Source organism: Rhincodon typus, chromosome 4 (genome assembly GCF_021869965.1).
Source record: "Rhincodon typus isolate 14 chromosome 4, sRhiTyp1.1, whole genome shotgun sequence".
Taxonomy (NCBI): Eukaryota; Metazoa; Chordata; class Chondrichthyes; order Orectolobiformes; family Rhincodontidae; genus Rhincodon; species Rhincodon typus.
Window position 1 is genome coordinate 106,619,602 of NC_063335.1, and position 16,178 is coordinate 106,635,779.

General features: G+C 41.4%; 1 protein-coding gene across 9 annotated transcripts in view; it reads left to right on the plus strand.

The window, feature by feature from the left end:
• Positions 1 to 16,178, plus strand: part of LOC109916843 (receptor-type tyrosine-protein phosphatase mu) — a 786,238-nt gene that overhangs the window by 645,290 nt on the left and 124,770 nt on the right. For 6 of the 9 annotated variants that reach the window (XM_048595836.1, XM_048595837.1, XM_048595840.1 and 3 more), the window contains 3 exons: positions 1,446 to 1,472; positions 2,677 to 2,688; positions 4,512 to 4,699. In XM_048595836.1, the coding sequence (XP_048451793.1) occupies positions 1,446 to 1,472; positions 2,677 to 2,688; positions 4,512 to 4,699 (227 nt within the window). The remainder of the gene's footprint in view (positions 1 to 1,445; positions 1,473 to 2,676; positions 2,689 to 4,511; positions 4,700 to 16,178) is intronic. The other 3 variants (XM_048595838.1, XM_048595839.1, XM_048595841.1) reach the window with 1 other exon arrangement.

Consider the following 16,178-nt stretch of genomic DNA (forward strand, 5'->3'; position numbering starts at 1 on the left):
AAAAGTAATACATTGGCTGTGAATTGATTCATGTGTCCTCAATACATGAACAGCATAATAAAGTTAAAATTCTTTCTATCTTAACCACGGGATTTCAAAGTTAAAGGTTTCGTGCGTTGCAAATGAATATTTCTTTATAAACCTGTCACCCAATGCTCAAATTCCAATTCTGACTTTCATAGATCATAGTAAAAGCGTGTAAGACAGTGCACAACTTGCTCAAGTGGAGGTGGTGCTGATTTTACATAACATGCTCAAGGCTTTACACTACACAGCCAATGAACTACTTTTGGAAAATGAGTGACTGTCATTTTGCAGTCATTAGAATATGTAATGGATTAGAATTCAGAATAAGTTGCAGACTATTTCTTAACAAACGTACCATTTTAGCTTTACATTTCTTAATCTTTCTGTGTGGAAATGATCACACACGAGAATGGAATACCCTGTTATTCACTATTTTCTGTAGACCACAAATTACAGTTTGTGACTTTGGTGGGTAGATATTTTCATGGTGGTGGTCATTTTTAATGGAGTGGAGTAATTCTTCCATCAAAACAATAATCTCTAATATTACCGACAGTAACTCATAGTTTTCGAGGATAATTTTCTAAATGGACATACAGAAGGCTTGTGCACATCTGATCTACATTTAGTTCTATACATTTTTTCGTGTTTCATTTGTCTGCAGTGTATTTACTACCTAGCCCCTCAGAAAGGTAAATCTAGAAATACTCCAGAATAACACATTATAACTCCGCAGAGGCTGGTATCCTGTCACCAAGTCACCATTTATTTACATGCAGAAAGTCCTTGACACTGATCCAGCTCTCAGAGTGAGAGTTTATATCTGTCAGTCAGGGCTCCCTGATTGGATCAAATTAACAGCCCCAACCAAGGAACTTATATACTGTGAGGTCTACCTGGCTGACCTCGTTACAATCACTACAAGCTGATCAAAGCCAAATCCTAAGGAGTGCAAGATTACAGCATTCCACAAGTCCTCATGTTCAAAGTCCATGTTCAGTATAAAGCCTTGATTAAATTATTGCATTATAACCATGTCTAATTACTCATTCTTTTCTTTGAAAATTATAATAGCTTAGATAGAGGTTAGATCCCTACTGTGTTATTAATTCCACATTTTCATTATGTTGCATTTAAATATTCTTAACCCTTCAATTAGTCCTTGCTGACACTTCCAGGTATCCACTACTTTCAGCATAACCATATTATGACAAACTCAGAGGTGTACAGTATACAGTACAAGTCTGGTGATGTGAAGCTTAACTGCTGCTCTGTCGCAAACTTTAATTCATAAAAAAAATTCTGATGAAGGTTTAATGTGTAAACGCATAGAGAAAATTAAGATGAAACTAACTGTAGTTTTTTCTCTGGTATGGTACCACCTTGTGTCTTGGGTCTACTTACTTGCTGATCACCAGATCCATTCGTGCCAACTGCAATATTAGGTGAGGATCTTTCTTTTTTCTCCCAGTTTACTGCAATTTAAGGAGATGAAATAAACTAATAAGGTGGCTTGTGTTGCATTTGTTACCTGGCAAAGACAAATTAACTTAACACATCTCTCTTAAACAATACTCCCTGGATGCATTGGCTGGCATGCAAATAGGCCACAGTGCCCAGGAAGTTCCCAGATTCGATCCCTGGTCTGTGTTGAGTGAGCTGGTGAAAGAAAGGGGTGTGACAAATAGGTCAGGGAGGAGAATATCAACCAGGGTTCCTGCTCCTATCTGCTGTCCAGTTACCAACCCACTCATCTGCTTACCCATGCCAACAGCTCTCCTGAAAAACACACATGTGTGGACATCACATGAGGGTAGACTCAGCTATGGTGTTCGCCAATGCTCACGTGTGGAGAGCGGCCACTTTTTGAGTCGTCGGAAGGTTCGCTGGCTCCTGTGGGATTGTACTCCAGAAAAAAACCTGCACCTTCAGGAGAGGAGGGTGGAGGGGATGGGAAACAAAGGGAAAGAAAATCTGCAATACAATTGTACACGCTCATCACTTTGCAATCGATCTTATCTTGAGGTCAGCAATGCAGATTGTATTTTAAAAAGAAGCAATATTCCCAATCAGTCACCATGAAATTGAGGATTTTATTTCTTTTATTTTGAACAGCCACTCTTTTCTTTTTCCTTTTGTTTATTTCATCCAAACTGAATTAATGGAACTGGGTATGTTTGAAATTGCTGGTTAAAGGTGCTTGAGCATGACTTGCTATTGAAATTGTGATGCAATGTCCCCCACACGATTAGTCATTCACAGCTGTCTCTTAAGACCATGGCCACAGATTTGTACTGAGATCCACAAGATATTAAACTAAAGAACAATCCAGTCATTTGACAATTTGAGGCATCCCCTTAAAGCAGTCTGATCAACAACTATATAATTATTGTAGTGTTAAAGGGACCATTGGGGAACTGGGTTTTAAGTAGCAACCAGATGAAAACAAAATCATTTATCGTATAACTTTTCCATTGATAATATAACGAGCTAGTTAAGAGCTGTTCATTCTTTAAAAGAAAATCATATAAAATTAATTTTAAGACATTTTAAGGATGTTCACAATATTGTTGCTTATGCCCTGTTTCCTTTTCTCCTCCTTTTTTTTCTCTCTCCACATTGACCTCATACGTATCTTTTTTTAAAAAGTGCCAATAAATGGTAAGTTCCTTGCTTGCCCTGTTCCAGAGATGCCTTTTCCAGCTCACCCGATTCTGGCCAGTTCTGTTGTGTGTTGACTTGCATGGCAGTTGACATATAGCATTTCATGCCCTGTGTGATAACTCATAAGGCCATTCATTACATGGCATGTTGAGTAATTGTTCAAGATGTTAACCCTGTCTGCCCCATTTCTCTCCCTCCACACCACCACACCCTATCTCCCCCGCCCTCTTGATGGACCCCACTTGCATTTGCCATTTTATATTCCGTTGAATGTTTTACATGCCCAGCCTTTCATTGTAATTTTTGTTTAAGCTGAGCTTGGAGAGCCATTGAACATGTCATCTTCATTTTGAATGTGCAGTGACTTGGCTTGCTGTGATTTTTTTTAAATGAAATCAAGGCTGGAAATTAGAACTGATTTGTAAAGTGTTCCAAACAACATGATAGGAATCTGTTGAAACTGTTTGATTTTTGTTTTGCAACTGAGAAACGGAGGAAGCCTTGCTCCGAACTTAGAAAGGTTTTGTTGACCTATCTGACCTGAGAACATTTCATTTAACAAGGAAAAATTTACTTTGCTTTGCTACTCAATTCTTTTAAATGAAAAGAGCTGGAATGGTTTCTAGACCTAGATTTCATTTTAATTGATGAACTTATTGTTTGCACAACATTTCCTTGTACGTGTTATGAATATTGAGCTTTTGTGGTTATTGGTGGTCATCTTGCCAATAATTTGTAATCTGTTTGATTATTGACATGACCACGAGGATGAGGGATGCATTTAATTTTCTTGTATAGAAACTTCACTGTATTTGGGACAATTTTAAAGCTGCAGTATGTTATTATTGTATGAGGTAATGGTATATGTAACTTCCTAAATAAGCATAAGTGGCTCCTTTCAAATAAAAAGTTCACTTTCAACAAAATGTGGCTCATTAAAGACAATTTTCAATTGTGTCTTATTTTGCATCTTTATTCCTCATTCTACTGACCCTTTTTGCTGGTGCCAACAACTTCTCAACCACCTTGAACCCCTTACTATCGTGCAGTTGCGGTTATAGACAGTTAGCATTAGCAGGCTGCTCAACTGCAAGCAGCATCACAGCTCACCTCAGTTGTGTCCTTAACCAATATCCAACCACCATTTGCCATTTCTGGCTGGAGTAATTGAATAGCAGTTGGCACTGAGTGCAGTTCCATCACCCCAGGTGATGTCTCAATCTGAGATCAAACCATAAGAAATTCAGAAATCACGCAACTGCAAGTGATAGTCCAACAAGTTTATTTGAAATTACAAGCTTTCAGAGTCTACCCAACATCCTCTTCATCTACCCCCCCACCCCATCACTACCAATCCCCATTTAGGAAACACTAAAATTCTTCCCATACTTCAAGTTGTGCTTTTGTAATTGTACAGCTCAGTGTCCCTTAACTCCACAACTTCTTTAGGGGTGCAATTAGATGATGGTCTACAAATCATTAAAACTGAGACTACCTTAACATATATGGTAGACTTTTTTTGCAATAAAATGTAGTCATTTCTTTGTACCTATCTACAGGTAGAATTGGAGCAAATTATTCTCGATCTATTAAAATTTAACTCTTTAGTGGGCGCACAATTTTAAATTTATGCCAATTACCTGAATAACTGCATAAAACTGCAACTTTAAAATTTCCATCCGAAGCAATACATAAAATGATACCTTGATTCACTCTGCTTGATTAATTAGAATCTGTAACTGTTTTACTTAGGGGATGAAGCATTTACAACCAGTTTGGATGAGCAAGAGCTCATTATCACTGTCATTGTTTACCTACAGACGAAAATCACACAGTCACCAGTGAGGCCAGCAACATGGGGAAGCCACATCCCTATAAGAAGCGAGAGCCTGTGGATGTACCCTATCAAACTGGGCAGCTTCATCCAGCCATACGTGTGGCAGACCTGCTGCAGCATATTACCCAGATGAAATGTGCTGAAGGCTATGGATTCAAAGAGGAATATGAGGTATGTCAAGGGGCTCAAAAATAAAGCATCGCAACGCCTGATATTGTCTTGTGTGCAAAACATCTCCAACACACGCCAACAGCTAGGCCAGCTCCACAGACAGATTCTGGCACCTATCTCAAATTTCCCAAAGCCACAAAAATGGTCATAATTTCAATATTATGAGATCCGGTCTATTTTGGTTATTGGTGACCGGTGTCAGTATTCAGCAGATTTATTACAGGCACTTCACTGTTAGATGCAGAGTAAATCTCTCCTTCTCCCTTTCGGTTCTGACCGACATAGTGCCTCAGTCCTCAGAAAATAAACACTTTACTGACGCTTCATTCTATTTCCCACAACATCGAGATGCAGTTTCCTGAAGAGCGGTTCGCGATTTTTTTGCCACACATGTTTTCGTCAACATTTAGCCATACGTTCAGTGACTTAGTAAACAGATAACTGAAAGCTTCAGCTGATTTAAAGCTAAGACTCAGAGATAAGAGGCAATTATTCAGGACCTACCATGCCACACTGTTGCCATCTTAGTTTCTGATTGGTGGAAAGAGCTTATCAATGGGGGAAATTTGATTGGCAAACCTTCCATTGTCTGACACTGGAGGGGCCTTACATTAGAGTTCGTGCATGTTGGAAGATTGTTACCGAACTCATCATAAACATAGAAACATCGGAGCAGGAGTTGGTCACTTGACCCTTTGAGCCTGCTCCACCATTCAAAATGATCATGGCTGATCAACCAACTCAATACCCTGTTCTTATTTTCTCCCCATACTCTTTGAACCCTTTAGCCCTAAGAACCAAAACTAACTTCTTGAAAACATTCAATGTTTTGGCCTCAACTGCTTTCTGTAGGAGAGAATTCCACAAACTCACCACTCTAGAGTTAAGAAATTTCTTCTCATCTCAGTCCTAAATGGTCTAAACTGTATCCCTAGACCGTGACACCTGGTTCTAGACTCCTGGTCATCTGGAAATTCTTCCTGTGTTTAGTCTGTTTAGTCCCGTAAGAATTTTATCAGTGTCTATGAGATCCTCCCTTGTTCTTCTAAGCTATAGTGAATATAGTCCTAACCATTCCAAACTGTTCTACATATATCAGTCATACCATCTGAGGACTCAGTCTGGTAAACCTTCATTGCACACCCTTCATAGCCAGATCATCCTTCCTCAGACAAAGAAAATGGCACACAGTACTCCAGGTGTGACCTCAACTAGGCCCTGTACAATTGCAGAAAGATATCCCTAAGTCTTTGAATGATTTCATTATGAAAGTGACATATCATTTGCCTTCTTCACCACCTGCTACACATTCACACTTATTTGAAACTTGAAAGGGTTCAGACAAGATTTACAAGGATGTTGCCAGGATTGGAGGGTTTGAGCTACAGGGAGAGGCTGAATAGGTTGGGGCTATTTTCCCTGGAGCATCAGAGGCTGAGGGGCAACCTTACAGAGGTTTATAAAACTGTGAGGGGCATGGATAGGGTCAAGGTCTTTTCCCCAGGATGGGGTTATCCAAAACTAGAGGGCATAGGTTTAAGGTGAGAGGGGAAAGATTTCAAAGGGGCAAGTTGTTCACTCAGAGGGTGGTGTGTGTATGAAATGAGCTGCCAGAGGAACTGATGGATTCTGGTACAATTGCAACATTTAAAAGGAATCTGGATAGGTATATGAATAGAAAGAGTTTAGAGGAATATGGGCCAAGGCTAATTTAGGATATAGAATCCCTACAGTTTGGAAGGAGGTAACTTGGCCCATCAAGTCCACACCAACCTTCCAAACAGCATCCCACCCAGACCCAACCCTTCGCCCATCCCAGCATCTTCCACTCCAGACTACGGGCAATTTAGCACAGCCAATCCACCTAACCTGCACATCTTTGGACTGTAGGAGGAAACCCACATGAGCACAGGGAGAACAGGGAAACTCCACACAGACAGTCGCCCGAGGCCAGGATCGAACCCAGGTTCCTGGCACTGTGACAGAGCAGTGCTAACCACTGAACCACTGTGCTGCCCATATCTGGTTGGCATGGATGGGTTGGACTGAAGGGTCTGTTTCGGTGCTGTACAACTCTATGACTCTATGACTTACTTTCAGTGATTGGTGTACAAGGACACCCAGGCCTCATTACACCTCCCCTCTTTCTAATTTGGAACTCAATTCACTGATTTTTCAACATGCATTAGCTGCAAATTAGCCCTAGTGTTGCTAATCCTGGCAGGACATCCTACTTCAGGTTAACCACATGATTTCCTTATTGCTTTCCATCCTGCACCAGGCCTGCGCCACCCCATACATTGATTATTGTCTCCTGATATGTTTATTCTCATGGTACACCATCTTTCTTTCCCAATTGTAAAATGAATCAGCTGTTCACAGTACCCGATTTACTGCTTCTTAATTTTTGGCAAAACAACCTTCCTATCCATATTCAATGTTTTTGTAACTAGGAAAATGCCATTAATAAAGAAAATTCTTAACATTGCACTTTTTTTGTTGTCCCTGCAATAACTTTCCTGAGTTGCCCTCAGCACTTTCTGGGAGACTTATCTGATATTCCTGGTAACTGCATGCCAACCTTGGAGATTTGATAAGCCCAGCAACACCCCTGAGGTGCTGAATGACCTTTGTAAAATTTGAAGGAAGAAAATCCAGCCCGACCTTATACATTTATTCCTTCCCCCAGCCTCTATCCCAAGCGCATTGGCAAATCACGACATAGTTAAATCCATCATGTTGAGGTAGATGTTGTGATGCTGGGCAGTTTCAACTGATGTGGAGTGCAGTGAAAAATCTTTTTATATCGCTGCTTCTTACCAGGGCACGAAGAAGAGACCCTGCCTGTATTGTATTACTTTACATAGGTGCAAGACTAATAGGCACATGCAAAATAAGAGATATACTTTACTGAAAGCTGCAGTTACATGCAAATCAATTACAATTCACATCTTGATCTGTGCTCAGAGTGGTGGGGGGGGTGGTCATTGCCAGAAGAGAATAATGATTAGCTATGCTAAACGTGATACAGCTGTTATTCTGGCACTGAAAGATGATCTACATTTAGCAGACATGACAACCAGCATGTAGAAATCAATGCATTTTCAAGTTCAGGCTGACAGCGACTTACCAGAAACTAAGTGTAGTTTATTCAGTAATATCTCAGTTTTCTGGATCAAATCTACTCCAGCAGAAAGGAGGAAGTTGGAGCTTTGTGGCGGATCAGTGGCCACAGTCATACATTATCCAACTTGCTGATGTTAGATCAAAGGCAACTTCTTGCAAATCCTGTTTCCCCTCTTTTTCTGATCAGAATGCTGAGTCTTGCTGGAGGTAGTTTCACAAAAACAGGTAATTCTCTTAGATGCGTTCAAATAATCATTCTTCCCAGTGAGGCTGGAGAGCAGACAGTTGGAGTCACAACAAGGTGACATATGCGTTTATTCAATCGAAAGGAATAGCTTAAGACAGAATAACATTTTCACACAGTGTGTAGTTAGGGTCTAGAATGCACTGCTTGGAAATGTAGTGGAGGCAGGTTCAACTGAGGCAATCAAGAAGGTATCAGATTTTTTTTTGTTTAGTAACAATGTGCAGAGATATAGGGAAAATGCAGGAAATTGACACGAAATAAAAGGGCTGAACTAGGTAGTAGAGCTGGTAGAGGAACAATGGGCTGAATGGCCTCTGCACCAGAATAATTATAATTATGAAATATATGCTTAACTGTCTGCCGCTGCTCATGTACTGACCTTTCTCCCCAGCTTTAGAGAATTCTTTCTTCATCCCTCTATAATTGCTCTTATTTAAGTTGACCACACTGGTTCGAGACCAAAGTTACTCTCCCTCAAACTGAATTTGAAATTCTACCGTGTTGCGGTTGCTACTTCCCAGATGATCCTTAATCATGAGACCTCATTATTATCCCACCTCAGTGCACATTACTAGATCAAAAATAAACTGTTTGTCAGTAGGTTTTACAAGGTTGTGCTCTAAGGACAAAGTCCTTGCTGCACTCCACAAACTTGTATTCCTTGTCATCATTGACCATCTGATTTTTACAGTCAATATGCAATTAAAATATTAAAATCATCCACGACAGTTGTAGTGTCCTTCTTACATTCCTCCGTTATTTCCGGATTTATACTTCATTCTATAGTGAGGAAACCTTTTAGGGAGCTTATAGAGGATTGACACCTGTGACTTCTTTTCCTTGCCATCTCTTAATTCCACACAAACTGATCACACCTATGCACCTATCTGATTATGTGTATCTTTTCATCAGGTGTACGATTATCTGCATAATTATATACAGGGATAGCTACTCATGCATGATTGCCAAGCCAGTGAGACAGTGAAAGCAAGGTTTGTGCTACATGCTAGCATGCAGATAGGATGGGCTGAATGGCCTTCCTGTGCATCGTAACGATTCTGTGATTTCAGTGCAGCCACACAAACTCCCCTGTAACCTGCCACTATGCCATCCTCTATAATAGCAAAATGGGATTTGAGATTGGACTGTGTAACAACCACATAGAGTCATAGAGCTGTGCTGCATGGAAACAGACCCTTTGGTCCAACTCGTCCATGCCGACCAGATATCCTAAACTGACCTAGTCCCATTTGCCTACATTTGGCCCATATCCCTCTAAGCCCTTCCTCTTCGTATACCCACCCAGATGCCTTTTATAGATATTGTTATTGTACCAGCCTCCACCACTTCCTCTGGTAGCTCATTCCAAACACACACCACTCTGTGTAAAAAAGAAAAGTTGCCTCTTAGGTCCCTTTTAAATCTTTACCGTCTCACCTTAAACATATGCCGTCCAGTTTGGACTTCCTTACCCTCGGAAAAAGACCTTGCCTATTCACCCTATGTATGTCCCTCATGATTTTATAAACCTTTATAAGGTTACCCCTCAGCCTCCGATGCTCCAGGGAAAATAGCCCCAGCCTATTCAGCCTCTCCCTATAGCTCAAACCCCGCAACACTCACAGGATCCTTATAAATCTTTTCTGAACCTTTTCAAGTTTTACAACACCCTTCCTATAGCAGGGAGACCAGAATTGAATGCGGTATTCCAAAAGTAGCCTAACTAATGTCCTGTACAGCCACAACATGACCTCCCAACTCCTATACTCAATGCACTGACCCATAAGGGCAAGCATACCAAACTCCTTTTTCACTATCCTGTCGAGCTGGGACTCTACTTTCAAGGAATAAACAGGGACAACAAGTAATATGATCAGATTGTATCCCTTCTAAAAATACATAATATTGCAGGAGTCCACATGTTGTAGTCATTTATGTGCAGGCTAGCAACCCATGGCAGCCAAAATAGGAAAGGATAAGTGTAATATATAATAGAACAATAGCATTCTGTGCAGAATGATCCTCTGAATATCCTAGTACAGCAGAGATCTCAGCCATTCCAATGACTTCTCCAGATGAAGCCTTTAATCCAATCCCACTTTCCTGTTCACTCATAAATACGATCCCATGGTGCAATTGAATGGCTATAGCATTGCCATTTCAGCCATTGGGATTAAATCAAGTGTCTACTGTCTGCCTTTGAGGGGTCACGGTTCCTGCGAGGGGAAATTCTTCTGCAGCATCTTTTCTTGCGGGCCTCGCGTCCTGACTCTGAGAGCTGATAGCCAATCAGATGCCTGCAGCCACCCAGGACCAGTGGCACCACTAGGACTGGTGGTTACTGCTGGTACTACACTGCACCTGAGGATAAGGTAGGAGCACTGGAATGTAGGTGAGTGGGACAGTCGGGAAGACAGTGGAAGACTCTGCAACAGATGTTACAAACTGAGAGGAAGGCACTCCCAACATAGTCGCTGGCTTGTTACCGTGCTCCCACCCTCCGCCCCTAGTTAGGCATAGAACACTATAGAATGAGGGAGCCATACAGTCAGCTGCCAAAGTCTAGGTCTTAGTTAAAGGCCTCATTTGGCCTCCTGGCAGGAGGATTTTTCTTAATACTTGCTGCTCCAGGTCTACTGGGGAAGTTGATATGTTCTTTACCGTGAGCCATATTGTCCCATTTAATACCACCTATCCCGCCTTCTAGCTTGGTCTTGGTTTGAGCATTAAATTGCAGCCTTTGTGTAGGTTAAACCTTGCAAGCAGTGAAATGGAGGAGGTGCTAAGAGGCTGCAGGGTGACTTGTACAGACTGGCTGAGTGGGCAAATACTTGACAAATGCAATATAATGCAGATAAATGTGAGGTTATCTAATTTTGAGGCAGGATTATCTGAATGGTGACAGTTTAGGAAAAGGTGAGGTGCAACGTGACTTGGGTATCATGGTGGAACAGTTGCTGAAGGTTGGCACACAGGTGTAACAGGCAGTGAGGAAAGCTAATGATGTGCTGACCTTCATAGCGAGTGGATTTGAACATAAGAATAGGGATGTCTTGCTGCCATTATTCGGGGGCTTGGTGAGGCCACATCTTGAGTATTGTGTTCAGTTTTAGTCTCCTAGTCCGAGGAAGGACATTCTTGCTATTGAGGGAGTCCAGCGAAGGTTCACCAGACTGATTCCCAGGATGGCAGGATTGACATCTGAAGAAAACCTGGATTGGTTGGGCTTGTACTCACTGGAATTTAGAAGAATGATGGGGATCTCATAGAAACATAAAATCCTGATGGGACTGGACAGGCTAGAAGGAGGAAGAATGTTCCTGATGTTGGAGAAGTCAAGAACTAGGGTCACAGACAAAGAAGAAGGGGTAAGCCATTCAGGACTGAGATGAAGAAGAATTTCTTCACTGAAAGAGTTGTGAACCAGTGGAATTCTCTACCATGGAAAGCTTTTGGGGCCTGTTTGTTAGATATATTCAAAAGGGAGCCGGACGTGGCTCTTGCGGCTAAAGGGATCAGTGGGTGTGGAGAGAAAGCGGGAGTGGGATCCTGAAAATACGTGATCAGCCATGACCATATTGAATGTTGGTGCAGGCTTGAAGGGCTGAGTGGCCTACTCCTGCACCTATTATCTATGTTTCTATGTGAAGAACTCCAAATGTGGACATCCTCAAAGATTGTTGTTCAAAAACAAATCTGAATGGAGTTATAAATGCAGATGAAATAATCTTGAAATGTTTTAAGAACTCAACAACATTTGATAATGTTCCAGTCTTTGCAAATGTTAGTGAAAATGATGACTGAGAGTGAGAGGACAGAAAACACAAAATTGTATTGGTCACTGTTGGTATGTAAAAGCATGAAAAGTGTTGATGTTTGAGAGCAATGAACAAAGGAAGTGTGCAGGCCATTCATAAACTACTTGAAATAGAGGAAAATCGCAAGATCAGCAAATAAACACAGGTGAGAAAGATTATCCATACCTGAGGGCCTCTCTCCACATGGAGGATTAATATGCTTGCCATGTTTCTATTTGGAATATTCTATTTCACCCTAAAGGAAACATTTTCATACCTAATGGTATTGTAAAGTCAAACTATTGTAAACCCTGGAGCACATCGTCTTTGAACGAATGATTTCAAAAGGGAATGGGATGGACACAGAAGGAAAATAAACTTGTAGCACAATGGGTGAGAGCAAAGGCTTATCGTTGAATCCCTACACTGTAGAAGCAGGCTATTCAGCCCATCAAGTCCACACAGACCCTCCAAAGAGCATCCCACCCAGACCCAACCCAACATATCCCATGGCTAATCCACCTAGCCCACATACGCTGGGTAGTTTGGCATGGCCAATCTACATAACCTGTACATTTTTGAACCGTGGGAGGAAACCAGAGAATCTGGAGGAAACCCACACAGGCCACAGGGAGAACATGCAAACTCCACACAAACAGTTGCCCAAGGGTGGAATTGAACCTGGGTTCCTGGCGTTGAGAAGCTGCAGTGCTAACCACTGAACCACTATGCCACTCCTGAGCCAGCATACTGGCTTGGAAAGGGTTCAGAAAAGATTTACAAGGAATTGCCGGGATTGGAGGGTTTGAGCTATAGGCAGAGGCTGAATAGACTGGGGCTATTTTCCCTGGAGCATCGGAGCCTAAAGGATGACCTTATAGAGGTTTATAAAATCATGATGGGCATGGATAGGGTGCATAGCCAAGGTCTTCTTCCCAAGGTAGGGGAGTCCAAAACTAGAGGGCATAGGTTTAAGGTGAGAGGGGAAAGATTTAAAAGGGACCTAAGCAGCAATTTCTTCACACAGAGGGTGGTGTGTGTATGGAATGAGCTGCTAAAGGAAATGGTGGATGCAGGTACAATTACAACATTTAAAAGGCATCTGAATGGGTATATAAATAGGTAGTGTTTAGGGGGATATGGGCCAAATGCTGGCAAATGGGACTAGATTAATTTAGAATATCTGGTTGGTATGGATGGGTTGGACCAAAGGGGCTGTTTTTGTGCTGCACATCTGTACGTCTCTACGAATGGGACTGATTGGATTGCTCTACAGAGAATGGATGGCCTAGATAACCTCCTCTGCGCTGAAATGATTCTGTGACTCTTTGGTCAGTTCTGTCAAAGAGCTAACACAGGCACTGTGGGGTGAATGGCCTCCATCTGTGTGGTGATTCTGTGCTGAGTTTTCTGTAACAGTGAGTGAAGAAAACTATACAAACTTTTCAGCTACAATCAACCAAAGTTAATACTTGCAGGATAGCAGACACTGATTTTCAACATTATAGTTAAGTCTTCATTCACGTTACTTTTCCTGAAACCGTTTTCAACTCAAGGTCAGATTATTCAGCGTGACATCCAACAATACTTCCTATTTTTTGACTCATTCTACCCAGTAAACACATACAGAAAACAGTAAGTACTGAGCTTTGCTAACAATGGAAAGAACATTACAAAGTACACAAAAGAACTTCCAGAGTTAGGCAATCACTAGCAAACAATGACACTGATATTTATGAACCAGAAGCATTTATCTTGCCTTATCTGCTGAAATGTAGAAAATAATTGGCCTTTTACTCTAAGTAATGCAGCTAACCTAAAAGTGGAATACTCCCTGCAAGCTGTTTTTAATGACATTAAATGAAATCTATCAGTTCCTCTATCCATAGCTTCAGCACAAATTCCGCAGGCTGGTGTATTAATGGAATTATCATTCCAGCAGTTCTAATGGATAACATGGAATATATTCCTTTTCTTTTACTCTCGCCTTTATCTTTCTTTATAGTTCTGTCATATGTTTCCATAGAACCAAGTAGCTTCCAGATATCATCATCCAGAATTTCCTCAGGGATTTTCCCAATTGGCTACCAGAATCTCAGGTGGATAATGAATGGGTAGCCTGAATGGTTACTCGAAAGCAGTTTCTGCCAGACTTTCATTGTAGGGACAGGTTTGGAAAGATCCTCAGCTCAAAGGCATTTGCTTTTGTGCCATTCTACAGTTTTGCTCCTCTTACCCAAGGAGGGGATAGGGTGTTGTGGATACGGATATCTGGATATAGCCATGAAGAACATGTAACAAAACTTAACAAGTTTGATTTCCAGAATGGGAGAGATTGAACAGTGTGGGTTTATATGCTCTGGAGTTCAAAAGGATGAGAGGAGAGCTTATAGAAGCTTGTAAGATTCTGAGAAGGCTTGATGTGGTAGACACTTTGGCAGGAGAGACTACGGACAGGTGTCATAATCTCAGAGTAGGAGATCAGCCATTTTTAACCAGGAAGAAGAGAAATCTCTTCACTCAGAAAGTTGTGAAATCCTCTGCCCCTAGGGGTCTCTGGTTGCACTGTTTCACTGAGTCCCGCTCCCCTGTGATTGCTGACTGACGTTATCTAGTATATTGTTACCTTTCCTCCCCGGCAAAACTTGAAAACTTGAAAGAATCACCCTATTTACCTGTAAACAGAGCGCCACTTTGACTAGTATGTTCGCTTCCTGGTTTTCCTGCAGTATCTTTCACTGTTCTTTCCCTCTGGGTCTGTAGTAAATTTTATTCCATACCCCTCCTGTGAGCACCTTGCAACCCTTTGTTACATTAAAGATGGTATGTAAACATGCATTGTTGTTGCTATGTTTAAGGCTGAGAGTGATAGATTTTTAGATTCTAAGGGAACCAATGGACTTGGAGATAGAGCAGAGAAGTAGACTTAATGCAGATCAGCCATGATCTTATGGAATAGGGAAGTGGGCTTCAGGGGCAATATGGTCTACTTTTGTCCCTATTTCTCATCATTCTGAAGTTGATTCGTCAGGGCATTGAGTACAAGAGTCAGGATGTCATGTTGCACCTGGCTGGGCCGCACTTAGAGTATTGCGTTCAATTCTGTTTGCCACATTACAGGAGGGATGTGGAGGCTTCGGAGAGAGTGCAGAAGAGGTTTACCAGGGTGCTGCCTGGATTAGAGGGTATGAGCTATAAGGAGAGGCTAGAAAAACTAGGGTTGTTTTCTCTGGAGGGCCAGAAGCTGAGGGGTACTTGATAGAAGTCTATGAAATTATGAGATGCATAGGTAGGGTTGACAGTCAGAAACTTCTCCCCAGAGTTGAAATGTCTAATACTAGGGGGGACTTGCATTTAAAGTGAAGGGAGAAATTTCAAAGGAGATGTGAGGGGCAGGTGTCTGGAACATGCTGCCAGTGGTGGTGGGGACAGATATGATAGGGGTGTTTAAAGGACTTTTAGAGAAGCACAATGAATATGCGAGCAATGGAGGGCTGTAGACCAAGGGCAGGCAGAAGGGATTAGTTTAATTTGGCATCATGTTCGGCACAACAAAGGGCCTGTTCCTGTGCTGTACTGTTCTATGTTCTATGTTCTATTCTGAAGTTCCTCACGTGAGTCTCCTGAGACTATGTGCCCATAAAGGACGACACATTTGAGTCTGAGCCTGAACTGAACTCGCTTATAATTCACACCTTTAAATAAAAACAGGAATGAGAAAGAAATGGGGAAGAAAGCAGAAAGACAGTCTTCAGAAAGGCATAATTATATTAAAGCAGCAGGAGCAGTAAAATTTCTAAATGGAAAAGGGGAAGCTTATGTAGAGAGTGATTTCCTTAAATTAAAGAAAGAGATGGAGGATTATTTCAAGTAGAAAGCATCAAGTCTAGTAATCATTCAGGATCACTATCTTATCAGCACCAATTAAAATAATTGCCGAAAACGGCTTTGGTTAAACAGCTACATTATCATTTCAAACATTAAGACTATAGATAATTATTATCATTAATCGACTTACAAAAGCTAAGCAAGGGGAAATAATAAGCATAAATGAAGGAGAAATGCTCATTGAGCAATTTGATATTCAGTGGGGAGGGGGGGGGGGAACTGTTCACTATCATTAATGCTTTTGTTCTTTTCTTCCAGATGATTAACTCTTTGTTGCCAGCTGAACCACAGTGTTCAAAGCCAACCCCTTTAACTTGTGTCGTTTCGTTTCAGAGTGGAGAAATAGTGCTGTCAGTGAAAATACAAATCAGAAGAGATACTGAGATAACAAGGTGTAGAGCTGGATGAACACAGCAGGCCA